General features: G+C 46.7%; 2 protein-coding genes across 2 annotated transcripts in view; both read left to right on the forward strand.

Moving 5' to 3' along the window:
* LOC139054134 (uncharacterized) overlaps nucleotides 1–18,147 on the forward strand; it is a 31,234-nt gene extending 13,087 nt beyond the window's left edge. Inside the window, exons 5-9 of the mRNA XM_070530735.1 lie at nucleotides 318–496; nucleotides 4,195–4,324; nucleotides 8,869–9,005; nucleotides 13,792–13,988; nucleotides 17,596–18,147. Of these exons, the coding sequence (XP_070386836.1) occupies nucleotides 318–496; nucleotides 4,195–4,324; nucleotides 8,869–9,005; nucleotides 13,792–13,988; nucleotides 17,596–18,036 (1,084 nt within the window). The 3' untranslated portion in view covers nucleotides 18,037–18,147. The remainder of the gene's footprint in view (nucleotides 1–317; nucleotides 497–4,194; nucleotides 4,325–8,868; nucleotides 9,006–13,791; nucleotides 13,989–17,595) is intronic.
* A 4,853-nt stretch (nucleotides 18,148–23,000) lies between these two features.
* The window catches only part of LOC139054137 (uncharacterized), a 50,947-nt gene continuing 46,940 nt past the window's right edge, over nucleotides 23,001–27,007 (forward strand). The window contains exons 1-2 of the mRNA XM_070530738.1: nucleotides 23,001–23,173; nucleotides 26,112–26,237. Coding sequence (XP_070386839.1) covers nucleotides 26,138–26,237 — 100 coding nt within the window. The 5' untranslated portion in view covers nucleotides 23,001–23,173; nucleotides 26,112–26,137. The remainder of the gene's footprint in view (nucleotides 23,174–26,111; nucleotides 26,238–27,007) is intronic.

Below are 27,007 nucleotides of genomic sequence, written 5' to 3' on the forward strand. Positions count from 1 at the left end.
ATTAAAGGGCCATAGACAACACACCAGGTCTAAGACACTTCTACAGGTCAAGAAGTGTCCGTATGCGTACATATTTGGGTGTTCTTAAATAATACATGTGTTGCTCAGCGTTACGTAACTTTATGTGTAAATTAAAACCGATTCGCTTCAGCATATAAAAAATAACAGCTAAGTAGAATTCTGCCATGAATGAGAATTTTCGTTCATTATGCGCACAAAATTAACACCCAGCACTACGCCTATTACTAGCATGGGCACGTGTTCTTAAAATCAAAACTGTTATGCTCTACACTTTTCGACTGTGCCTGCCTTTTCAGAACCATTCTTCGCTACTACCACTGCTTGACACCTGTCACAGAGTCGACTAGTTGCCAAAAAAATCCTCAATTCGTCAAAGATCTGGAGTACTTCCCAAAAGCCATCACCTCCCGGTACAAGGAAGTGTGCCTCAGGGAGCTTGACATCAGTCCATCTCTCTTCAAGGAAAAAGTGAACAGTAAGGAAGTCGGAATACGAACGCTGCTGTTTGAGTCCATTCGCGATAAAACAACGCCGATGCCCTATGCGCACAACCGAGTCGAGAGAATGACCACCTCTATAAACGCACTTGGTGACCTGTTTACATTCGTTTCGAACAATAGCGCTGACAAGCTTTGCTTCTCCGTCTTTAGCCCGCAGCTTTAATACGTACGAAAATTTATTTTGGCAGTATTTCAACGTGTCATTAATGCATGCACATTTAGAACGAAACAAAAAATCCCACCCACCGCAATCAAATCCCGGCCACGGCGGCGGCACATTTTGATGGAGAGGAAATTAAAAAAAAAAAACAGAAAACGCCCGTGTCCCGTGCACAGGAGGGGGGGGGGCAGTAAAAAATTCCCCTGATGGTATAAATTCATCCGGAGTCCCCCACTACGGCGTGCCTCATAATCAAATTGGGGTTTTGGCACGCCAAACCCGACAATTCATTCATTCAAGAGCACATAGCTCATGCAATAATCGCGTACGAGACATACTTTTTTCCTGAAACACTAAAATATCACACGATTAAAAAAAATACCGCCAGTCTTCTACGAGAGACAAACCAATAGTTTTCTGCAATCGTTCTTTCAACATTAGGTCCCCCCGGCCATTTTTTTTCCTTTGTACTGGGTTCTCAAAAGCATATACAATCCAACACGTCGAGCGATCGGTAAACCATTTCTTTATGGTAACCTAACATTTGTGCGCCATAAAATCTAAGATCAGGCTTTGTTCCATATTATGGCACGTCAAGTTCAATATTATTATTATTATATTCGGATAGCAAAGATTCCAGCTGTAAGTGTCGTTTGGAATACGCGACCAAAAACCAATTGTGTTCTAGCTGCGTTATATCCAAGCATTTTTTTTTCTTTTTTCGTTTATTTCGCGACCCCTATTATGTTCGGGTTTGTATTACATGAAAGGTTATACAAACGCCTGAGCTTTCCCTCGCACCTACACCTTCGTCTATCAAAGCCCTAGGAGCTTGGTTTATCTTATGTTGGCAATGTGCACTGACATCTTGATGTGCTGCTTCTCTTCCTTAGTGATATTGATTGTGCGTCATACTGTACGGATGTTTATATAAAAATGCCATAGGTTGTTCACATTGCTCTGTGTAACCTCTCCCCCCCCCCTTCCCCGCTCCCACTTTAATGCCTAAATGGCGCTAAACTCCTCGTGGTATTTCTGTATAGACTGGGAAACTGGCCTGAGAAAGAAAATATATAATAATCCGTAACACTTACTCGTGCAATTCAGCTTACTTTACTGGCCGCGGCGGCCCCACTTTGATATACGGACGCCATTCACACAAAAAAAAAGAAAGAAAAGAGAAAGCCTGCTCGTGTGCGTAGATTTAGGTGCATGTTAAGATTAATGCGGATTAATTACCGTATATACTCGTGTAAGGGCCGCCCTCGTGTAAGGGCCGCACCCCAACTTTGAAAGCGGATATTTCGAAAAAAAAAAAACAAAAGTTCAAAATGTCCCGCCAGAAAAGTGTAGTTAGTTCATTTACAGCCAGATGGCGCTGCACGCTTTTCCGCTTTTATTCTACTTCCGCCGACGCGCCGACCACGCTGTTGACAGCGCGCCGCCATATTTGCCTTGTGCGGCCTCTTTGTTGGCATCGTTCCTAGCATCGTGTCGATACGTTGGCAGCGCGACTTCAGATCGGTGTCGTCGGTGTCACTTTGTTGGTTGTAGTGAACCCTGCAGAAGCCAGCGCACGTGACGGACGATGGGCCGGCATCTGAGATCATTCACTGCAGCATTTAAGCTGCAAGTGATTGACTATGCCGAGGAGCACGGGAAGCGGGAAGCTGGACGAAAGTACGACGTCGATGAGAAGCGCGTGCGTTACTGGATGAATCAGAAAGATGCCCTCGCCGCTACTAACAGGAGCCGAAAGGCGTTTCGCGGGAAAAAGTGCAAGTACCCGCAACTCGAAAGCGAGCTCGTCAACTACGTCGTCGACACACGAAGGGACGGCTACGCCGTATCGACTGACATGATACGCGTCAAAGCCCTCAGCATCGCTCGCCACATGGAAATACCCCCGGCACAATTCAAGGCAAGTCGGGGCTGGGCTACGCGGTTTATGAACCGTAACCAGCTTTCTATTCGGCGCCGAACGACGATTTGCCAAAAACTGCCGCGCGAGTACGAAGACCACGTCATTAAGTTTCATCGCTTCGTGAATGCTCTCAGGAGGGAGCATGAATACGACCTGTCCCAAATTGGGAATGCGGACCAGACACCTGTGTGGTTCGATGCACCGGAAAGCACCACAGTGGATTTAAAAGGTGCGAAAAGTGTGTCTGTGCGCACGACTGGTGCAGAACGCCAAAGGTGCACTGTGATGTTGTGCATCACGGCAGACGGCAGGAGGCTTCCGCCGTACGTCGTATTTAAAAGGAAGACTCTCCCAAAAGAGAAGTTCCCTCAGGGAATCGTCGTACGTGCGCAAGAGAAGGGCTGGATGTCCGAGGAACTGGTCGTTGACTGGATTAAGACCGTCTGGGCAAACAGACCTGGAGGGCTGTTACAACGGAAAGCCCTCCTTGTTTTGGACAGCTTTAGGGGCCACTTGACCGACCGCGTCAAGAACCGAGTTGCCGCAACTCGTACGGACTTGGCCGTCATTCCCGGTGGCCTGACGAGTGTGCTGCAGCCGCTCGACGTATGCGTCAACAGACCATTCAAAGTGGAATTTCGCCGATGTTACTCTGAATGGATGGCTGGAGGCGTCCACGAGAAGACCCCTACAGGACGGCTGAAGCGGGCGTCGCTCCAACAGGTGTGTGAATGGATTTTGAATGCGTGGCGTGCCATGTCAGTAGAAGTAGTTGCTAAAAGCTTCAAGGTAACGGGAATTTCGAACTCCATGAACGGCACCGAAGATGACCGTCTCTGGGAAGACGCGGACGCCGAGGCGAGCTCCTCCGAGAACGAGGACAGCGAAATGGAATCCGAATAAAAACATTTCTGGCATGTCATTTGTGACTCTTGCACTCTGCTACTGTTGCATAAACAGTACAGACCTTTGGCCTGTACTGCCTGTACTAAATCGGCCTGATTCGTGTAAGGGCCGCACCTAGCAAAATTTTCGAAGAAAAAGTGCGGCCCTTACACGAGTATATACGGTAGTAATTTTAATTAGTAATCAGTGTATTATTTAATCAATGCCTCATAATCAAATCGTGGTTTTGGCACGTGAACACCCGCCCCCCCGAAAAGAAAATATAGAGGAGAAAAAGAAAAAAAAATGATGAAACCTACTTTATGGGCTATAAACAAATACGCAGAAGTTGCAACATTAGAAACACTTAGCAAGGTTATTGCTTAGCGCTATTTGACTCAAGCTGGGATCTCTCACTTTTAATATTTGATTTAATGTAGCGCTAATTAGGACCATTATGTAATTATATACATTGAAATAGCTTATGAAAGGAAAGCAGCTCAGAGCAAAGCATAGTTGCTCATGTGCCAAAGCAGCGGCCAGCCGCACTGACCGAACGCGAAACGCCGTATTTCATTAACGTACGACTTAAACTGCGGTATAATCTTGTGGTGCGCTATACCGAAAGGGTGTTTGATCACGTTTAAAGAAATCCATGCAATTACCTTGGTGGCGTCGCTTTAAAAAGAATCCTCTCTCAACAGCATCAATGGCCGCCGTGCTTGCAATCCAGGACAACTGCAAAGAGGAACAGGCGTCTCGAGAGTTCCTGGCGTGCGCCTTGGTGTTCAACGAAGTGGTAGCACACACGAGGGATCACTTCCGACAGTGCGAGTAAGCTGCTGTCCATCACATCCTGCGCACTCGGGCGCCGAGACGGCCAAGGAATTTGCATCTTCGCCTGCTCGATTAGTGCCGCGCACAAAACCCCACATGGCGCTGCGGTCACCAAAATTATGAGCGAAATTAATTTTGAAGAAAGGCCCAGGAACATGGATGAAAATACGTGCTAAAGTACTTAAAAGCGTGGACGGACATTTGAGAGGGAGGTCAAGAAAGTTGGCAACAAGGTACAGGGTAATTGAAAGTGTAAATAGACAACCGGGAGTCATCGGAAAGAAAACGAGAAATACAGAGACAGTAAATTGGATGCAAACGATGGAAAAGAAAAAAATGACCGTGCAGATTTACAAGAATCGGAACAAGGAAATTAGAAAGGAAGATCTGTACGATAACACAAAGGGCCTTGCTATTCGAGGGTGGAGCTGGTGGCATAAGGACAAAAACATGCCGGAGCAGATATTCGCAACAACGTGAGGCATGTGCTTGCGGCAGCAAAAAACCGGAGACCACTGAGCAAGGTATTCACTCAGCGAAACCCGTAGGTAACGTGCACATTCCAGAAGCGCTTGGATTTAAGGTGGGCGGAAACATCAGCCGTTAAGCAGTCGAGGTACATGCGACTTTTAGAGTATTGGGGGGGAAAATGCAGGGAAAAAAGATGAGTCGCACGCATAGGTAGCGGTACAAGATAGATAGAACTATTAATGAAGAAAGAAAGATTTAGGAGATGTATACAAAATGCAAGAACAAAAAGCGTGTATAGCATACCTGATTAACTCAAGCTAGGTGACTATCACCGCCCCGTTTCAAAGGAATTGACAATAAACAATAATAATCATCATCACCTTGGCAACTGCGCAGACAAGGTTTTTTTTTTCTTTAAGGTAAAGTGACCCATGTCACCTAGCCTGTACAGATAGTACCAGCGACTATGCCGTCGCGAATAGGCTTTAGGCCCAGTCTGGCCGTTTGGCCATCGATACTTCGCGACAGATAGGACGTGCCATTTAAACAAGAAAGCTACATCTAACCATATTTACAGCAAAAATGCTCTTACTGACGGAACCCATCCAGTCGATATGAGCGTAATTGAATGCCTCTAGCGGAATGCACGGGATGCTAGCAATATTCCGAGAACAGAGCAGACGTCGGCCACGTCTGGTCGCAGCCAAATGAGCGAAATGTTCGTCAGATAAGCAGGAAATACTAATTTTGAGGAGAATGTGCAAATTCTGACCTAGTAGTACCAACACATGGTGGCTGATAGAAAATCGCAAGCGTTCTGGGTCTGTATTGGGTACAGCACGCGCTACTTTATTTACGTGGCAACCTGTTGGACAACCGTACCCTCATGCTACTAACAACACCATACAAATCACATGTCACTTGTGGCCTTTCACTAGATAACCCTGCGTTCTGACTTTTCCGTGACAGGTCTGTGTCGCCGTAATGTTCGGTGAGCATAAGAGAGATTCCTCTATAGCGCACGTGCAGATGTGCACATCTTAATCGAGGTACGCGTTGTAGACGCCGAAACTTGATAAAATGTGCCGAATTTACTAATAATACGCGCAGCATCAGGATTTTCTGGAATTTTCTCTTACGAACAGTTCTAGTTTAAGAGCTTTTTCGTTTAATATTGACCAGAGTATATTAAAAATAACAATTTTACAACAGAGCATAATGTAGAAATGGAAGCGAATTCACAAATCTTTTCATTTCCAAGCGGTCTTTACGATTGCCCGGCACCCTTCGCTAACAATATGTATGCCCAGCATCACGATTGGCTGAATCTTGCGCTTTACGAAAAATTCAAACGTAAAAGCGCTTCCTTTCTTTTTTTTTTGGGGGGGGGGGGGGAGTAAGTTAGCATATTGTGATACATCCCGAGCCTCCACCAGGTCCCTTAGGTGAGCAGGTGTTTTCTACCTAGAGAGCAAAGACCTAAATGCATTATTGTCCGCATACTTGTGTTCTATAGAACGCTTATCAAGAAAACCCCAAGAAAATATTTCTGAGCCTAACATTTAAAATATCCTCTAACATCAAATTGAGCAAATACAGAGGGTGAAGTACTTTCGCAATAAATCGCGATAATCAGTATGGAACTCTTCTTCGTTTGGTTTCAAGACAGTTGGATTAACGGGAGACAATCAGTTTCACAAGTATGCAGGGTGTTTGTACATGTACCTTTGTACATTTCATGCACAAAGGTAAAAAAAAGTAAATGTTTATTCTTTTTGGTCTCGGATATTTAATTATTCATTTGAAAATAAGTTAACATTTTTAATTGTTCTTTTAATTGTAAAGATGTCAATTAGGTAGTTGTAGAAAATCACGAGCCACTTCAAGATGAGCTGTTTCCAGCAACATAGACATCGTGTGTTTGCTGTTTCCGACAAATATTAAAACACCATGTGATCGCGCACCCGTGCGCACCAAAACCCCTGGATATTTCCGTTATGCAGTAACACTTGCACCTCCTGGTTTGTGCCAAGAGAAAAATGCTTATTTATGTGAGCCCTTGTTACGAGGCCGCGTTACATTAAGTGGCTGCGTGACATTGCAGGCGACAAAACCGGGAATTCGGCGTCTCTCTAAAAGCCGTTCGCTTCTTTCCCATTTGCGTGAACAAACGGGGAAGAACCCCAGAAACTGAGAAAGAAGTTACGGTCACATCACAGCCATATCATAAGGGAATGTCATGGCGCAAACTTGTGCTCCGATTGAGAACGGAGAACGAGAGAGAGAGAGAGAGAGAAACAACTTTATTGACCAAGGGGTTCGGGCACGATGTGCCCGAGGCGCGTGCCGCCTGCCAGCCTAAACCAGGAGGCGCACTGAAGGTACCATCCAATCACGTATAACTCGGTGGCGAGATCAAACTATTTTGATACTTTTTCGAGGATCTAGAGTCGTCAGTGGGAACGGGATAGTAGCGCCGTTAAACAATTTCAGGAGGAAGGCAAGTACAATATGGGCCGACGGGTGCGCAGTCACATGCTATTCTTTTTCTTTTTTTTAATTTCGCGGGCTTTCTCTATTACGTGGCAAAAAAGTGAATACGCGATGCTTAGCTTGCTGGACACACCTCATTCTGACGTATCTTAATATAGTTTACAACTGTTTGACATCTTAACGGTAATTAGCAGAGCGAAAAAAAGTCATAATAATTTTTAATAATTCATCGTTAGAAGTTACTACCAGTTTCTTAATCAGAATATGAACAAGATGTGCTTGTGCTTATTTGCGCAGAATAATACATGTTTATTTTTTTGTTTAACTGGCTGTATGATATTTGTCACACCCTGTATAAGTAAGAACAAGGAAACCGGAGCCCATGTTCACAAAATTTCTGCGCACATGTTCAGAAAAGAGGCGCAGTTTCGCCCGAAAGGCGAAGCATTGATTGCGATAGCAAATTAATAGAAAGCTATGCGCAGTCTATATGATCTGCATAAACTGCCGTAAACGTTTGCTTTCGAACTAGCTTAATAAGCACGTTGTCACGCGCGCACAGGTAAACACGAACACGTCTCACTCGATGACCGTGGAAACTCGCTGTCAGAACGCTGGCATGGTGAAGAGCGGCGGCAGCGGCGACTGAATTGCCCGTAGCGCTGCCTCTCGCTTCAATGCTAACTAGGCGCGCGAGAACACAGCGCATGCGAAGCCATCGCCTGTCTCGGGCCGCCTATCATTCGAACCCACCGCGGATTATCTCCAAGATAGGGAGCAGAAGAGCAGGTGCGCACTAGCCGGCCCCCTTCCCCCCGCCCTCCGCTGCTAGCGCATGCACATCTCCTTGCAACCCCCCCCCCCCCCTTGCGCACGTGAGAAGACGGCGCCGCATCTAGCCACCATCCTTTTCGGTTCACCCTCGTGAGCTTTCCCTCGCACTTACACCTTCGTCTAAATATGAGCTTAGCTTATTTTATGTTGGTGATGTGCACTGACATCTTGACATGCTGCTTCTGTTCCTTAGTGACATTGATTGTGCGTCATACTGAACCGATGTTCACATAAAAATGCCATAGGTTGTTCACATTGCTCTGTGTAACCCCCCCCCCCCCTCCCCCGCTCTCACTGCAATGCCTAAATGACGACGTGGGTATGAGAGTAAATAAATAAAATACAGCATATGGCGCGCGTGGCGTTGCTATCGCACTTGGACTTTATACGGAACATCATGGCGACGACGGCGAAAATTCACCTGGAATATCCTTGTAGTTGCTGTCGCAATAGAAGCTCTTACGCTAGTATCATTCGTAAGAGAACATTTTGGCCGGTCGTGACGCTGTATCTATCAGCGGATGCGGCTAAATTATCGACTGTGTAAAGCTTTTCGTCGCTGGATGGCGTTCTGAAGTCCACTACTCGTGATAGCGATCGTCGCGTTAACGAGACACTAGGCGCTTTGATGGCCAACCGCGGTCGGCACTTAACGTATAAGAAATGCTTTGCAAATCATAAGGCCCAGCATTAACGACTCATCATTGCACTCTAATTGCCTTTTTTTTTCCTTGTGCTTACAGAGCTTACCGAAACTTCATTCAGTGTTCGAGAACAATTGCCCAAACACTGAACTGTGGAGAAAACTCTGAGTTCCACCATCACGCCCAAAATGTGATGGCTGTCCTCCTGTACGACTACCAGTCACAGTGCAGGCAAAGTAAGAAGCACGCCTCAATTGATACGGGAGTGAAGGAGGTTGCTTCAAGTGGTACACGTAACGCATGCATTTAAGTGTGCAAATGCGGACGAACAAGAAAATTCTCGGTCTAGAGTCAACGTTTCGTTAAGGGGGCTTGTCTTCGTGAGGGCGCTTGCCGATCCCATCCATCATTCGTGCCCACTTTGTCTTGCTTGCACACTTAAGCGCAGTGCCGTATCGCAGCTTTTACGCCATGAAAATGCGCTCTTTATAATATTCCACCACGCTCCATCAGTGGCTACGGCGTAGTGCTGCTGAGCACAAGGTGACGGCTTCGTTTCCTGGCCGCTGCCACTGTATTTGAATGGAAGCGAAATGCAGAATAGTTAGCATATTTAATTTCAGTTGTATGTCGAAGAATCTATGCGGGCATCCCTGATATAACCCACTGTGCTGTTTCAAGACATTAAACTCCATAATTTAAGTTAAACTTGCCCAATGTCGAGGCCAGCAGGACGTGAAAATCTGGACCTGCGAGGGTAAAATGAAAAGTTTTGCGCCTAAAGACAAAGAAATCACGCAGTACGGAGAAGTTACTTTCCTCAAAAGAACAAGTCTTTTTCGTGCTTTCATTTGATACTTGCAACAAAGTTTCAATTGTTTCTTTTTTTTTTGTAGTATTACTCTCTTGATAAATGGTAGTGAATGTTGCGAGCGTCAGGTGCAATTGACGTGCAGCGAAACGCATTGTGTTCTGTTGCCTGTTCTTGAAAAGTTTGAACGGACCCTGAAACAATTTTGACGACATTGCACAAACGTACTGAGTCGTAAGGACCCGCCGTGGTTGCTAAGTAGCTATGGTGTTGGTCTGCTGAGCACGAGGTCACGGGATCGAATCCCGGCCCCGGCGGCCGCATTTCGATGGGGGCGGAAACACCCGTGTACTTAGATTTAGGTGCACGTTAAAGATCCGCAGGTGGTCAAAATTTCCGGAGTCCTCCACTACGGTGTGCCTCATAATCAAAAAGTGGTTTTGGCACGTAAAACCCCATAATTTAAATTTATTTTATTATTTGAGTCGTAAGGGTAGATTCTTCTGATCATTATGTGACACATTTAAGCCCTCCGCGTAAAGCGTGAAATTTAGTACAAGGTTTTATAAATGTGGATTGCTAGCGACCATAGCGGCGTCACTGTCCCGAGTTTTCAGCCGCCCCGTTACAATCTACGGAGATGGCGCACGGGGCGGGTCATTAATATAAACAAAAAGGTCGCACTTTCGCTCCAAAGACGAAGCATTGATGGCGATAGCAAGACAACTACAAGAAATGGTTTTTTTTTGTTCTTTCCACCGCATAAATTGCAGTAAACATTCGCTTCCTAATTAAATTAACAAGCATGGTGTCACGCACGAACAGGCAAACATGAGCAGATCTGACTCGATAGCCGCAAACACTCGCTGTCACGGCACTGGCATGATGAACACCGCAAACGAGAGGGAAGCGAATGCTTCTGCTACATTTCTCTTCAACATGTCTCCGAAACTTACAATAACGCATAGACATATAGTAATTTCAAGCCTGCTAGACTTGAAATGCGTGAGAACGACGCGGTGCATCACAAATATTTGATAGCGTCTGCCGCTTAGATGTTTCGTGGTTGCCTTAGATTGGCCGTGCACGAGCATGCGCTCGTATGTTTTATGCTTTACTCCCTACGCCAAGCGATCAGACAGTGAGCTGAATTACCATTTAATGCTGGTAATACAGAGACACCGGTTTTCTTTGTTGAATTAAAACCGATATACGCAAAATAGTTCACAACACATGCAGACTCCGCGACTGATAACGTGCGTACACCGCGGCTGATAAAGCGCGTCACATTTTTGCGCCCCCAAGACATATTTCCGCCTACTGTAGTTACTGATGCACCGAAAGGCTTTCCTGACGACCTTATATGAACATACATGGCCTAAATTTCACCAAGTACGATCTAAAACATTCCGAAATCGCTCCGCAGCACGCGACAGCAATAGTTTCAAGCAGCGCCGCGCCGATTCGCCCAAACCAGACAGGAGGAAAGGCTCGCCGCGCGCTCTATCCTCCTCGCCCGATGAAAAGGTTTATAGGGCGCAGGTGGTATAACGCGCTCAGCTGCGCGGACAGCCATACGCAGCCACGACTGAACTAGCGCAGGAGGCGTGCACCCCCTCGCCCCTTTCTCCTGCCTGCGTTGCGCGTGCTTTATGACGTAACCTCGAACTTTGGACACGCATCAAGCGACTATCCTTCTCCATTCACTCTCGTACGCTTTCTTTCGCACCCACAGCGCGGGGCGGGATAGCATCTTACCCCCCTTGGACTTAATAGGGAACCTAACGGCGACGGCGAAAATTTTCTGGAGTCTCCATGCAATCGCTATCGCAATGACATAGTTTTGTGAATCAATGGTGTTGGTTACTAAAGCTTGAATTATCCTTCAGAAATAAAATAACTGCGAATATAATATGTTTAAAGGTTTCTCGGATGGGATGATAGTTATCGGGCAAATTTGCGTTGATTGATTTGAAGACAGGAAGCACCTTCTCTTCCTTCCATCGATTTGTTAGTAGGGAACAATGTGAGAATTGGGCAAGAAAGTTCGAAATCATTATGGGGCGGATATACGCTACTATTTTTTTTTTAGGATTTTTGAGTTGATTGACTAAGGGCCGGTAGACGAGATCTTTATATTGTTTATATTCTTAGCAACACCAACGCAATGAATAAAAATGATATTCTAGAAAGAAATTCTTCAGGTAGTCGCAAAAACCGTGCAGGCGCATTCTTGCTGCATAACAAAGCAAATGCAGTGTTCAAAACTGGGCAATTGTGACAACGACGTGAGCGGTTTATTTTTATCGGTGATAAAGCTGCCAATCAACTACAGTTTCACTATTATAACGATAAAATGTCTTGACGAATTACGCACTTATTTCCCAGTTACAAGGTGTTGCGGTACAGACACAATAAATTTCTCCGGAATGCTCGCCAAAGCATGCTCATGCATTAAACTCTCGTACATTCAGAGCAAATGCGTTTTACAGTGACAAAAGTGGCAGGAAGCGTGCCTCATAATCAGAAAGTGGTTTTGGCACGTAAAACCCCACAATTAAAAAGTGGCAGGAAAGTTGAATCACCTACAACAAACGGTGGCGACATAGGAAATGATAAGACTGTTATCATAATGTTAGTTATGACGAGTATAAAGTAGCTAGGGCGTGGTAACATGGGCGACGATTACGCGCACACAGATAAGTTCTAAATACGATGCGATAAGAAAGGCAGACGAAATGAACAGTACCACAACGCGCCGCCCTCAGAACGGACATCATGGTCGCAGCGATAAGCATACGTAGTTCACATTAAAATATATCGTTCTTTATTCTTATTTTTTTTTTAGCCGAGAGGCCGCGTTTTCTTTATTGCAAGTATATCAACAGTGAATTAATCAATGGCTGATGACAACGTGGCACGTTTCTTTCGAACCCTTCCCGGATTTGTGAGATTCAGTGACATACAATCTGCATGTTTCCAAGCTGCATCTGGATGCGATGAACTGCGAAGGAGATCGCTAATGGACAGCCAGTGCGGCCTCGTGTCAGTTTAATAACAGTAGTAAATTAAATCTCACACTTGATGTCGGTATCGTCTATATAAACATGGTGTTTGTTGTTCACAACCAGCCTGTTTTAACACAGTGAAGAAGAGTAGCCCACTCAACCTACCAAATTCAGTTTTCTTCTGCGATTGCCGAGTCGATCTAGAAAACCCTTCGCTGAAAAATGAACTTATGTCTTTAATTTTGCCTCTTTGTGAAAAAGATACCGTCGTTTAAACTTCGCAGATGCAAATATGGCAATAATAGGGCTGGGTTTTGTGAGTAATCAAACTGCCTAATCTGTGCGCTACAGGAATGTCTCCCTCATACGCAAGTTAAGCTCACGGGAGAGCAAATCGCACACGCGGCTTTCCCAGAATGCCTATCTTTCAATTGAATTGCAGAAATGTGGCTGGGAATAAAATTATCTCGTCTGAGCACTATTTTATTGCAGCGTTCTCGCCTAACTCCATATGATACTACGAATTAGGCTCGTTTTCTCTGAGGGAAAGATCACAGTTCTGCAGTGATTCTTGCATATATTAAGCCAAAATCCTTCTATATTCATAAAACGTACGTAACAGCGTTTCCTCGCTGACCCTACGTTCGCCAACTGGCCCTCGTCCCACACGGCAATGCTATGACAGTCGAGAGTAGGAGCTCATACCATAAACTGTGAATGTTTATGGCTTCACTTCTCACTGTAACCGAGCTGTCACAATCTTACCTTAGCGAACTCTGCTTGTAAGCGAATAAATAAGAATGCATGGCTCTTCTAAAGCAGGAAAATAAAAAAAAAGCAGCTTCGAAGCTGACACACTTCTTTTGCTGCGCATGCGACAAAAGAAACACAGTGGTCCGTAATTCAATTATAGCACATTAAGGACGTATACTAACCGGAATTCGAAGAGCGCTAAAGGCACCGGTTTTGTTATAGTACTAAATAACGCACACTTTAAATTTTATTGGGCCTTTATAAACTTCCGATTGGTCAAATGACCAGTGAATTAACAGGTGCCTTCTCCAGGTGGCTCCGAATCATTAGTTAATAAAAATGAGGCAAGTAGCGCAAAACACAAATAACACGATTGGATTGTCGACGAACTTGTGCTAAAACTACAACGTTGTTATAACTGTGTGCAACATTTCCGCGACCTTCTCGCAGACAAACGCGGCAGGGTCGGTGGAGAGCTAGCTAACACCACAGCAGACAACAGTAGCCACGGGCGTAACGATGGTGGCCCACGCCTGCCCGAAAACAAACCGGACGGAAGACACACCGAACCTACATCGCAACCGCCAGAACACGAAGGTGGCCCCACACGCCGAAGGTTCTTCAAGCACACAGACCAAGTTTTCAAGGTACCAAGCTTCCTTACCGGCGATTTATTGCTCATTTGCTCGCGAATTTACTACATACTACAATTAATGAGTGAAGATAGTTTTAGCCAAAGATTGCAGCTGCATTGCAAAAAACAAGGTTAAAGGGCGATTCCCTGCGCTTACAAGAGCACACGCGGCTTGTGTTCTTTCAATTCTGATGTGGCTTATCATATTGTATTTCTTGTACGGGCAGCAGCAGCATTGCTTCCACCTAACTGTTAGACGGTTTTATATTAGCGTGCGGTACCTTACGTTAAACACGAGCAGTTTGGGAGACCTTTTGGTGCACGTCACTTCAATAATTTGTTTACGCGAGAACGTACGAGAACGTACGTTCGAGAACGCAAACGCAAAGAACACCCAAGTGAACGTGGCCCCACCCGATTGTGGCTGATGCGAAAGCTCTCCAAACAAAGACAATCCTATAGCATACGTCGTGCAATTTCCATGGGTGTTTTCCAAGAAAGCCGCAGTTTCGCTCGAAAGGCGAAGGGTCGATTGCGATAGCAAACTAGTAGACACCCATACTAAGTATGGATAGTAGTTTTATCGGCCGTGCACAACTTGTAACACTCGCTTAAGAACTAAAGTAACAAACACGGTGTCAGCGCGCACAGGCAAACATGCACACATCATACTCGATGGCCGCGGACACTTGCTGTCAAAACCCTGGCATGAGGAGGCGTGGCAGCAGCAGCGAGCGAAGTGACCGTGTTGTCCGTAGGTGCAAAGCAGAATGAGCGGCGAGAACACAGCACACGCAAAGCTACGAGCCGTCGGACCGCCTAGGCTCTGCCCCCAAAGCAGATCGCTTTCAAGATAAAGCCCACGTGACCGCACGCGGCCGCGCCATATGCAGCTGCTGACGAAGTACAACGCTCCCTCCCTGTCTCCCTTCCCCCCGGTTCCTCGCGCGCGACGGAAGACTGCGCGCTTCATCCCGCTTACCCGCTTGCGCGCGCGAAAGTACGCCGTGATCGTCGGCTCACCCTCACACGCTGTCACTCGCACATACAGTATACGGCGCGCGTCGACGGTGTTATCGCCTTTGGAATTTATACGGAGCATTACGGCGACGACGACGTCAAAATGCGTCTGGAGTGTCCATATAATTGCTATCGCACAAATAATCGTCGCAGACAGCTTAATATACAGTGACGGCAGTTCAATAAGGCTTGGTCTAGTTGTTACAGCATCATTCCGCTTACTGCGCTGGTATTTCGCTCAAAATACAATCAAAAAGACTTAGTGCGTGACCTTTTCATGGGCTTTTGTGCGAAATACCAGTGCAGTCAACCGAATGAAGTGAGAGGAGAGCAGCCATCTTAAGTCTCCTTCCAATTATGACAAAGCAGGCAAAGAAGGCAGCTTCTGCCTGTGCGTGTGCGTGTGTGCGCGCGTGTAGGTGTACTTGTGTGTTTGTTTTTGTGTGTTGGATGTGTGTGTGTTCTCGAGCTTGGCGCCTAAATGTCCTAAATGGACACTTCTGGCCTAAATGCTGTCTAGGATTGAAACACGTCCTATGCATACGCGTAGGCTCAGAAGTACGAGCGCCAGAACTGGTATAATGTAAAACTTTTTTTTGAATACTATTCCTTTCCGAGCTTCGTCAGTTGTCCGAACGGCGCTCGGCCTATGTTGTCACCGGGATAGGCTGGTCGGAATAGAATCGAGGGAAAGGCGTATTTGTATTATACCGGCCCACAATGGCCCCGCACCAGCTAAATATCGATGGAGCTGGCCGTTCATAACTTGTGATTAAGAGACCAAAGCCACAAACCTTTCTATCCGCCAACGAAATTTGTCATTAGCCGGTCATCTTCGCTAACCGAATGTTCAACATTCTGATTTCTTTGCATCTGCTCTTACGAACTATTGCTATCGTACAACTTTTTGTGAACACGGGCCCAGGTGAGCTATGGGGAAGCGATAGCGTAAGTCACCCCTGGCAAACAGCGATACTGAGAGCGCGCAGTCGTTTGAACAATTCACACAGAAATGGGAGCCACTTGTGCTACCATGTTTGCCAACGCTACTTCTATTTGCCAACGCCATTTGCCAAAATATGCGAACGCTGTGTAGGTTAAAGTCACGTACGCTAACATATTGAAAGCGCACATAAGTTTCAAAGCCCATATTCGCTAAAAGCGCTCTTATGCGAGAACTGTCCTTCATAGCAGCTGCCAGCCAATCGGTATGAGGGACATATTATGTAGACGGCCGGCCAATGGCCGTGTTACGAACGAAAGGCTTGGTGAACCCGGCCCAAGAAACCCAATAAAGTACAGAGCAAGTGGAGTGTAGAGTGCTCCATTACATTTGTTCACTTCTGGAACTGCCTATTGCTCCACAGTGCGCAGTCAACGTGGTGACTGGAAAGACTGTTCTGTAGCGGGCGTTTCGCGACATTCACTCCAATCCTTTCACAGAAAGCTGATGTCGCATACAAGCAAGTGCAATCGAATATTCTTGGCGTTTGCTTTGGGGTATTTTACAAGGCTCCTATAATCTTATGTGAGATCGGCGGTATACTGAAAATAAGTAAATAAATAAATAAATAAATAAATATTGCATCAAACGTAAGCCACGAGTCGCTTACAGAAACTGCCCCTAGCTTAAGCTGAATGCATGGAATGTGTAGCAGTGGTAGAACAAGGGATGTCGCTGAAGCCAACGTTTCGACAAGGAAAATTCGTCAGCCCTTCCTGACGAAGACAACTTTCGTTGTGCAAACGGTGGCTTCAGCGACATTCCTTGTTCTACCATGGTCACTCACTCCAAGCCTCGCATCTTCCTTTGAATTCCTGTCGTGTGTTGGATGCATGGAATGCTGCACTTCCACCCTAACCTTAACGTCGTGGTCGTTCTGCGCCTGACGTGTAGATGGAGGCACAATGAGATCCCTTTGCGACGGCCTTCCTTGCTAAGCTAAGTAAGCTTCTTTTGCAGGCTAAGTAAAACGCTCTATGTCGATATTAAGCTATGCGTTCAACGTGCCAGGGAAGACAAGCATTGCATGGTGCCCAATGGTGAGCACAGTTTTACTTCCGCTCTTTGGGAGTCAATACGATCAGTTGTGCTGGTGCGCGTTTAACTGAAGGTCGACTATACAACAAACCTGCAGTCTGCTTGTTTTACCAGGCGATATATTAACAATACTACGCTCACGATCAAACGGAATATACATTTATTTTCCATTTTGCTTCATCAATTCACTATTTCGCCATTCAACTGCTTAACTTAGCAGTCCAATAAGCTAGTAAATTAACTGCACTGACCATAGAGGCACCGAAAAGATTTAAAATAACTATTACCTGCGGCTTAAACGCACAAGACGTATAATGCCAAGGTCTCTGGCGATCCTCCATCAAACACTCGCAATGAAATTGACGCCACCATATCGGCGTGTTAAAGAAACCAAAATGGCTGTAATGGTCATTTTTTTCCTAGGTACGCATCGCATCTTGTGCATTTAGCTACGTTTACTCGGGACAGTGAGTGATAGACTCTGGAAAAGAGGGGCTATTTTCTGCTGCCCTTAATGGAGCACGGCTAGAACTGATAATTTTTCTTTTTCCATCTCAAGGTGACCACCGAGAACCCATTCTACCCTCCAATTCGCAAGATGCCACTTGAGCCGCGCATTCCTCAGGCCGAGGACTACCCGAGAAGCCACGACGACGACTCGTCGCAGTTGGAGAGGAAGCGACCCGTGGCGCGACGTGACTACGACGACCCTCCACATCGCGAGAGCAGGCGTGGCAAGTTCGCCAGGAAAGGAGGCGCGAACCACGGCGGCTACGAGGGCGGCGGCGGTGACAGCGGAGAACGCAGCGCCCGCAAGGGCGGCTTGAAGGGATCCCGCGGAGAAAGCCGTCGCAATCGGCACAACAACTGGGATTCCAAGAGGGACGACCAAGACAAGGGCGACGGTTACCCAGCTGACCCCAACGATGGCTTCCTGGAGGACTCCGAGGACCCAGAAGGAATGAGCCGACGCAAGAAAAAGCTGCGCGAGCAGCGATGAAAAAGTTCACTCCCACCTACTTACCCTTTCTTTCTCTTCACGTATTTTTTTCTGCATCATGTAGTCGTGTACATCCCTTCAGCTGAGAGTGCATAAAAGTGTGGTCCTGAATGCTGTGCCACTGTGGCCCTGTATGTGCCCTTAATTCTAGTTACCTTTATGCGAGGCTGCAGAGAATGGACCAGGCTCTGTCATCGGAGCCATGGTTTAATCACGTGTGGCAAGTTGAGAACATCAACGAGTCGTATGCCTGCATGCCAACATCGGCTACGTACAGCTATTTCTGGAAACGTTGACTAGTATTTACGAAAAAAGTTCTCATACGCTACATCTGTCTTAAGAGCAGGCGCTAGCCAATCGTGATGTCGGACAACTATGGCGGCCGGTCATTCGCAAATAATTTTTTTACGAAGGTTTTCCTCACGTGCAATGTGTCTTGAAGGAGCAATCGTAGGAGAGTGCACATAATTTGGGTGCACGCATAAGCTACTCGGGCGCAGCGCCAGTACTCCGCTATCATAAGTGCGAACCAAGATGCTTTCCTTTCCGAAGCACCAGACACAAAATCGCGTCCAATAGAACAAATGAGCACGTTTGAAAATTGAGGTGCAATGAAAACTCGCGTAACTATATATCTACCTCTCGCCTTTCTTAATAGTAAGTGGCAGCGGCAAACAACGGCGAGAGCGGTTCCACCAAGGCGAACTGCTGCAAGGAAAACTGCAGTGTGGCGGTATTCGACACCGCTATCCTAATTGCATGGATTTATCTTTGATCCGTCAGATTTGGAGCTATGCAAACTTTATCAAACCTCAGGTTCCCGTACCGTGCCCATTTGTCTACCGTTATGCTGGTTTGCAGTTTAGCAACCCAAACAAAGTATTCATCTTCGCGTGCACTAAGTGAGGTACGCACTGGTTTAGTAATTCTTTCGCACATGCTGCCATCACAGTTTCACAACCCCTCTGGTGTCAGATCAGACACCTTCGTACTTCCATAAGAGTGTAGCTCTAAGCGAAAAAAAACACCATGCAAAGCCTTCACGTTGTACGTGTGCATAGCGTGCTTGACAAACAGGATATCTCCAAAATTTCCTCTTGTTTTGAAAAAACTGCTGGCCTGAACGATTGCGTGAACATACGAGGGCTGCATAGATGGTAATGGTGAAAGCGTCGACTATATTAACACTGTCGCAGGCCGTTCAATATATTCACATGTGTAGTCGTCCTTCTTAAGATATGGAACTCCCTCTCATTGAATGCGGAAAATGTAGATTCGACTCCAACTTGGCGGCAACTTGTTTGTTTGTTTGCTAGTGCTGTAAGCACTCCTGGACACTCACAGGAGTGGGCAGAAACATACAACAGACAATATTCGCCAACAAATTAGGAAAACAAGCTATAACTACCCCGCTCATTCGACGACATGTCAGGAAGTTGTGCAGAATGGAGGCTTGTGTGCGCAACACTTAAGCAAGAATACACCCGATGCAACGAATCTAAAAACTGGACCAATGCAAGTACTGCGAGCAACAGGAAGAGCAAGATGGCTTAGCTTTCGACAAAATCCGATTTTGAGGCACGCAAGCAAACATGCAATAGAGATGTGCAGTAGCACAAGGTGGACCATTACAATAATAAACAAAAACATGTTACAAGTTACAAGAGAGAACGGGAGCATGAGAGAACATGAGACCATGATTACATGAGAGAACGGGAGCGAGGTGCATTCCCACATTATGTGTGTGAGTGTTCCTGTTTCTGAACAGAACCTACATTTGTCGCTTTCCCTGCCCCCTGTGATTTTGTTAATGTATTTTGGGTGTGGGTATGTGTTTGTCTGAAGTCGCCGAAACGCGACCGCTTGCGCTTTGTCGAGTTGCTTGGCCGGTGGTGGGAGCACGCGACGCCTCAAGCGATACCGATGGGCTATTTCATAATAAGTCTCGCAGGGTTCCTCGTGTCTCTCCTCCTCATTCACGCCGTCCGAATTGGTGTCTTTAGGCTGCAGTATTTGTTGATAGCCATGCAGTCATGACAAAAAAGGTATAGGCATTTAAGTAATGCGTCAGTGGCTTGCTAGTGTTGGAATGTACGTATACTTGCACAGAGCAGTCACGCAGTCCCTTCGAGAGTACTTCGAATAATCAAATTTTATATGATCTAGGGCAAGCTTTATCGACGCCGCGGAGTACAGCAACGGGAAGACCTTTGCCGTCGTTGTGGTCGACTCAAGCGGCAAGATTTCAAACAGCGCCTCGATTCGCACTTCAGACCCCAGAGTCGCCGAGCAAGCCGCCATCGCCCTCGCCCTGCTAGACGGTCGTGGGTCCGAAATCTATAGTGATTCCAAAACGGCAGTTAGGGCTTTTCAGAAAGGTTGCATCGCCAAGGAAGCTGCTTGTCTTCTTAGCGGCTCGAGTCCATATGCTCTCACAAAACCATTCAATTCACTGGTTTCCCGCTCACGTAGGGTCGGTCGAGGGTGCTCCCCTGAACCTCACGAGGTTGCGCGTGACCTCTCCGACCGCACTTCCTTTATAAGGAGCGCTGACTCCCCTCCTCTCTACGGCCACAGGGACGCTCCCGCTACTCACAACGAGATTATTAAATATTTCTAGATGTCTAGAAGGGTCTTTCCACCCCCTCACCTCAAATTGAATAGGGCGCAAGCCGTTTCACTCAGGCTTCTACAGACCAGCACATATCCGTGTCTGTCAGCCCTCCACGAGGCTGACCCCGACGTGCATCGCGACGACGCCTGCCCGTCCTGCGGGCAGACCTCCAATCTAGCGCACATGCTCTGGGAGTGCGGGTCGACAAACCCTAAGTTCATCAAGGAGGAGTGGGACTCACTTCTACGTAGCCCCGCTCTATAAAAGCAAATCCTGGCCGTTCGGCGTGCCCACGACCGGGCCGGTGGGCTAGACCTGCCGGTCCCGATGTGGGACTAGCCGGGTGCGCGACAAGTTTGCGTCCCGGCCGGACCTGCAATAATGTTCTTCACTCACTCACTCACTCACTCACTCACTCACTCACTCGCTCGCTCGCTCGCTCGCTCACTCACTCACTCACTCACTCACTCACTCACTCACTCACTCACTCACTCACTCACTCACTCACTCACTCACTCACCCACCTACTCACTCACTCACTCGCTCGCTCGCTCACTCACTCACTCACTCACTCACTCACTCACTCACTCACTCACTCACTCACTCACTCACTCACTCACTCACTCACTCACTCACTCACGTGGTGTATGTTAATACAAAGATGACATTTGTACTCTGAAGAAGAAATGTTAAAACATGATGAACCTGGGCGATCGTGAAGTACTTACAACGTCGCACAGTTTCTACGTAGGGTAAGCTGCTTCGAGGAAAGTACTTGGGAAAGTGGGCCAGTCCCGCATTTAGTGCAGTCTAACACGGCGCCTCAAAGCTCGAGCTGCCACAATGAAAGAAGGGGAGAAAGGGGCATGTGGCGAGCGCGCCGAGTGTTTCAAAGAGCTGGCTGGCTTTGGAACGAGAGAAGTATGCGTGCCATCGTGGCCTAATGGCCACAGCATCGGGCTGCTGTGATCGACGGTAGAGGTTTGGTTCCACCATCGGTTATACATTTATTTTCTGTTTATTAAAACAAAGCGAGATAGGAACCGACCTACCCATCTATTAAAAGGTTCCTAGAATGAGACAAACAATGCTTCGCATTGGAAACAATCAAAACGTACATATGTAAATACATCATGCGAGTAAACATGTGTGCGTTACTACGTAACATGATTAGCTGAGAGACGCTTACGAAAATATCAACCCAACATTGGTTCTACCAGATTTTTTTTTTTTTCAAATGCAGACTGGTGTTCCGGGGGCAGCGTTTCGGGGATGTGACAAAATTTAAAAGGAAACGACATCTCCGTTGAGAAGAGAACATCCAAGGCTGCTTCCAGCACTACAAGTGGAACTATCGCATTGTGTCTAACGTGGAGTATTTCGAAGGTGACCATACTGATGCATCTGAAAGCTTGTGAAATGAATTTTATTTAAACGTACTGCACGAGTTTTTGGATTAGGACTCTCATAGATTCGAACTAGTGCGTTGAATACACCGCTTTTTTTTATGTAACTAGCATGGCCTAGCAACGACCTTCCACCGAATTCTCGTGACATCCTCCTACAGCAAAGGCAGGAGCGGAGACGTTTTGGACATCCTCACTCCGATTTAAACAGGCAACAGGAGAGGGACTGGCGTCGTATTCAGACGAATACATACCCAAACCTGCACCACCTACACAGAATACACCCCACGAGGTTCACTGACGAGTGCCCGTAATGCACAGACACTCCCACACTAAAACACATCACATGGGAGTGCCCCAGGAGGCCTGCGCACATAGACAGTCCCATATTACACGAACATCCACTAATGAGGAATAGGCAGTGCGAGGCATGGCTTGCGGACGAGGGTCGGGAGAGCCAGTTGGCTCTTCTGGACCAAGCCCAGCGAGCCGCTCGTGCCAGTGGGGCCCTGGAATAGGGGCTCCAACCATCGTGCCTTATTTTATTTACATTTAATAAAGTTTTACTCTCTCTCTCTCTGTAGTTGCGTTCGACGACAGCCCACGACCTCAGTGTGGTGTTAAGTGCAGCGTTATTTTCGTGTAAATGGGGGACCACTGTAGCTTCGTTAAGCTTGAACTCTTCCATTTTACATTATTTTCGGTGCATTTCCCGCACTATGAGAGGACCGACATTTTGCACTGCGGGCGGTTATATATTTTCTCGAACGCTAAACAGTGTGCGAAACGTGTTACTCACTCCAGCGGACGTCCGTGCATTGAAAATATATGGCTGCACTTCTAGTCACGGCGTATACTGCGACCGCTCCATACGGCTGGCTAGGTGGCAGCAGAGACCCACTAATTGGCTCATGCGCCGACGGTGGGCAGCAGCATGGCCATTGCGAGCGCACACAACCAGCCAGTGCGGCTGCGAGGCACGTTCTCGCCGCGCACTGTCGCGAGCCTTCGAATGCCTTCGAAGTGAACCGGCCCCTCGGACGCTGAGCCAAGGTGGGCCATGTAAACGAAGCTAGCGACCGCCATCCGAGGAAGCCCGATTTACAGCCTGTTCCAGGTACCGCAGAGTCGATTTTTCTCGCTCTTTGTGGCGGAGCCGAAAGTGCAGCGCGTGTGTTTTGCTGTAGGCGCCTCGCAAGGCCTGTAAGGCTTACCGCTGTCCAGTGTTTACCGCGAATGCTTGCGAGCGAGTTCGCCAGGGCTATCACAGTGGTCCGTTGATGGGGATTCTGATGCTGTTGTGGTTTTTTTCGTGGTCGCTGCCACTCACCTCGCTAGCGCGTTCGTTTTCGCTACCAGCGCAAACCTAATGAAGAGGACGTCGAACGACAGAAAGCGACAGAAGGCAAAAGATTAACGGGAGACTGATCCGCTCATGCGGTCGTTTGCGCTGCTGCTTTTAGTGAAATTAGTGCGTAGGGCATCGAACCAGAGCCAACTAGCGCATTTTTCGGGAAAGCCGTTCTAGCAAAATGAACAGCCAGTAATTGATAAGCGAATGAACATAGTTTTCCCCGCTTTTCGGAGCTCCTGAGAACTGACGGAATTTCATTTCATAGCGCTATTTTTCGTAGTCTCGTACGTTACACTAAAGCAGAATTTTTTTAAGAACTTGCAACGGGTAACTGAGATGGGTCATGCAGCCAGTGCTGTCATGGCACGCCCACCAATTTTTGTTTTGTTTTGTAATTAAAGGAACCTGAGCATCAGTCGAGATATTCAATAGCATCAATGACAACAAAAAAGGGGGAGCTCCTGCTGTTCTAAACAGCATCCTCACTTTCCCTACGGTTATACGAAGCAAAAATTAAAGAAAATGCGAAATAAATGCAGATGACGGACAGATGCGGCATTTGTTTGCTGAAATTACGTTCGCGTGCGATTACTTACAAGCCAACGCAAGCGCATGCGCCGTAGCCGCAACCGACAGTGACAGTGCGCGACCCTTGCAGGGACACATAAGCCGCAAGAGAATATAATTTAACGACCCGGTCAGCGCTAGGTACCAGTAACAGTAAATTGCACTGATCCGTGTTACGCAGTGGTGCATCTGTCTGTGTACGCGAAATAATTGGATTGAATGCCGGGCTATAGTAGGTTCATGATTAGATGACAACAACGCTACCAGACGGACTGAAACAAGAAGCACACACACACGGTACTAGCAGCTGTATGTATCTTATTTTTTGTGGCCATCTTATGTTGTTGGCCTTGCTATTTATTCGTGTATACAAGGCAAGGCGTGTCATTAAATGCCTACAGTCGTCAGTTAGCGCCCTGTCTGTGTGCTCCTTGTTTCGTTCCGTCTGGTAGAGCTGTATTTGTGTAAATGTACATGAGTTCGCGAGAAATCCTCCATTCGCAACATTTGTGGAACCGGACAAAAAAAACAGAACTCAACATCCGGCGTCTGAATAGCAGAGGTGATGGCAGGATACCGCTACTTGATTCTTGATATACTCGTCGCACCTCGATATACTTTGACATTTCGGGATGGCTCCTGTTGACGTTGCGATGATCGTTTGCAAAATAATGCTGCACGCACTGAGGAATTGGTGCTTTCTAATGCTAGGTTTGTTTGCAAGACTAATTTTTCAGATAAACAGTGGACGCGTATACTCATATGTTTGCCGTTCACCTGCAATATTTATTGACATGAAAAACAAGAAGCAGCCTTGCAAACAGACTGAACTGCCGATATATTGCGCTGCTTTTTCAACGTTTCGAAACGAGTATGACCAAATCCCGTCGCTCTACAAAAGAGCACGATCAAAAAACGAGACAAACAGCCGGCCACAAACAATATAGTAGGTTAACGTTCCTGCTTCCACTCGGGAGCGTTGTTTACAATGAGATTTTAAAAGATTGGGTAGGCTCTATCAGCGACGCAACCACTGTGGGGTACTTGAAACGTCTTGACGTGCTGAGGAGGTTGTATGGGGTACCAGGGTGAAATAACGTAACAACTTTCATTTACGCAAGCATTACAAAGCTTACATGCTTCACTTATGTTACAGCTAGTGTAGTGTATCTAGCCCATATAAGAGTCACCTGCGCTTGCCCTTCCCATGGAGACAGATATTTTGAGCCGTGGTCTGATGGGGTGGGCGAGGATAAGCATCTCTGTCTTGCTACCCGAGTCTCTTCACGCAATTTCTGGGCCATATGTGTCGAACGCCAGGGCACCATAGCAGAGCAAGGATCAAATTTCTGCACAAAATCGCACACTGTAAACCTTATAAGTGAGATTAGCACAGGTTTGAACTTCATGGATTATGCCTAATATGACTGAGTCAGTTCTCAAACGTGACTGCTCCTGCTCGGAATAACAAAGGTACTGCCGATCAATGTCTCTCCGAACGCCGAGTGAGAGGATAAAATTGAGCCTCTATTGCGTCATGGATGGCGCGACATCAGTGCGATCTGTGGACGCGATCCATACGTAATCGATTAATGACTACTTTGTACACAATAATACCAAAGTAATGCACGCGGGTATAACGGTTGCAAAGATACAAATGATAATACTATGGCATGTTCTCGTTACATGCGGTTTTAGCAAGCGGCCCGTTATTCTGAACTGAACAAGTAACTTAGCGCAATAAAAGCAGACACAAGAAAGGTGGACAAAGAGAAGCGCTTTGTCCACCTTTCTTGTGTTTGTGGTTTTTATTGCACTATATTATTTGCTCAGTTATGTAAATCCAACTGGCCCAACAACCAACTCTTCTATAGCCTTTTATTCTCATCGAATTGAAAGTCGTTTCAAGTCAAAACACGTTATACGACTTATTTGAGTGACTGTTCGGTCATTTTTTAACCACATTGTAAACAAGGCTAGTGCGTGCGAGCCGAAGAGCTAACATTAAAATCTTTACTTGTCGGCGATTTTTTCTTCTGTCATTGTGTTTCAACGTTAGGTAGTAGCAAGAAACTCACGAGCTCGTGGAGTTACTCATGTGTGTGCGTGTTTGTGTATGTGTGTTTTTCCCTAGTAACCACTGCAGGTCTTAGGCTGGAAATGAAGGCCTTTATCGGCTTCTTGGGCGTTGTGCTCTGTTTAGCTACCTGCGATGGCTCTCAACTCGTCGAGGTGTCAGTGCTACGGCAGGAAACAAAACGTAAGATAACTATGTATTTTCCGCATGGCGTCGTACTCGTACATTTTCACTGATACGTTTTTATGTCTCGGGTATTTTGTGCTTGTATTTGCGATGTACTTATCGTAAGAGCTCAAAAACTTAAGGCTCTTGGGATTATTGCGAATGTGAACAAATGGAAGGCTTACCAGAGCATCAACGAAAACCTATATTGCTGATGAGTACGTGTGTTTGTGTGCACACGCGATTACACACACGCACGCGTATACACTAAAGTACGAGTCAGACACGTCGAATAAGTACGCGACAGTAACGCGTTGGTCATGAACACCCCATAGATATCGGAGGCCGAATTCAAAGTTTTTCGTTCGTAGATGCCCTTTGCCATTCCCGGATCGCCTTCGGGTATTAGTATGCCCAGGATCAGGACTGCCTGGAACTTGTTAGTACGCCAGAGCTGTTAGTAAGAAAAAATTCTTGCCTATCCTGACGCTGGACATATTTACGCGAAGGCGACCAGCCATTGACAAAGGGTACTTACGAAATACTTTTGTTCGTAATTACGGAGATTTTCGTTCGTATGTACTGTTTCACCATTGGCCGACCGCATTCGCTAACATGTACAAAGTCACGATTCCCTGGCATTTTCTCTGACGAACACTCTTAGGGAAGGAGCGTTTTCCCTGAATACGGGTCCTGGGCTCATATACACAATGTGAATACGGGTCCCGACTCCACATTCACACGATATCGTTTACGATAGAATTGTTTGAGAGAACCGGTGAGAGCGA

This window comes from Dermacentor albipictus, chromosome 1, assembly GCF_038994185.2.
Source record: "Dermacentor albipictus isolate Rhodes 1998 colony chromosome 1, USDA_Dalb.pri_finalv2, whole genome shotgun sequence".
Lineage (NCBI taxonomy): Eukaryota > Metazoa > Arthropoda > Arachnida > Ixodida > Ixodidae > Dermacentor > Dermacentor albipictus.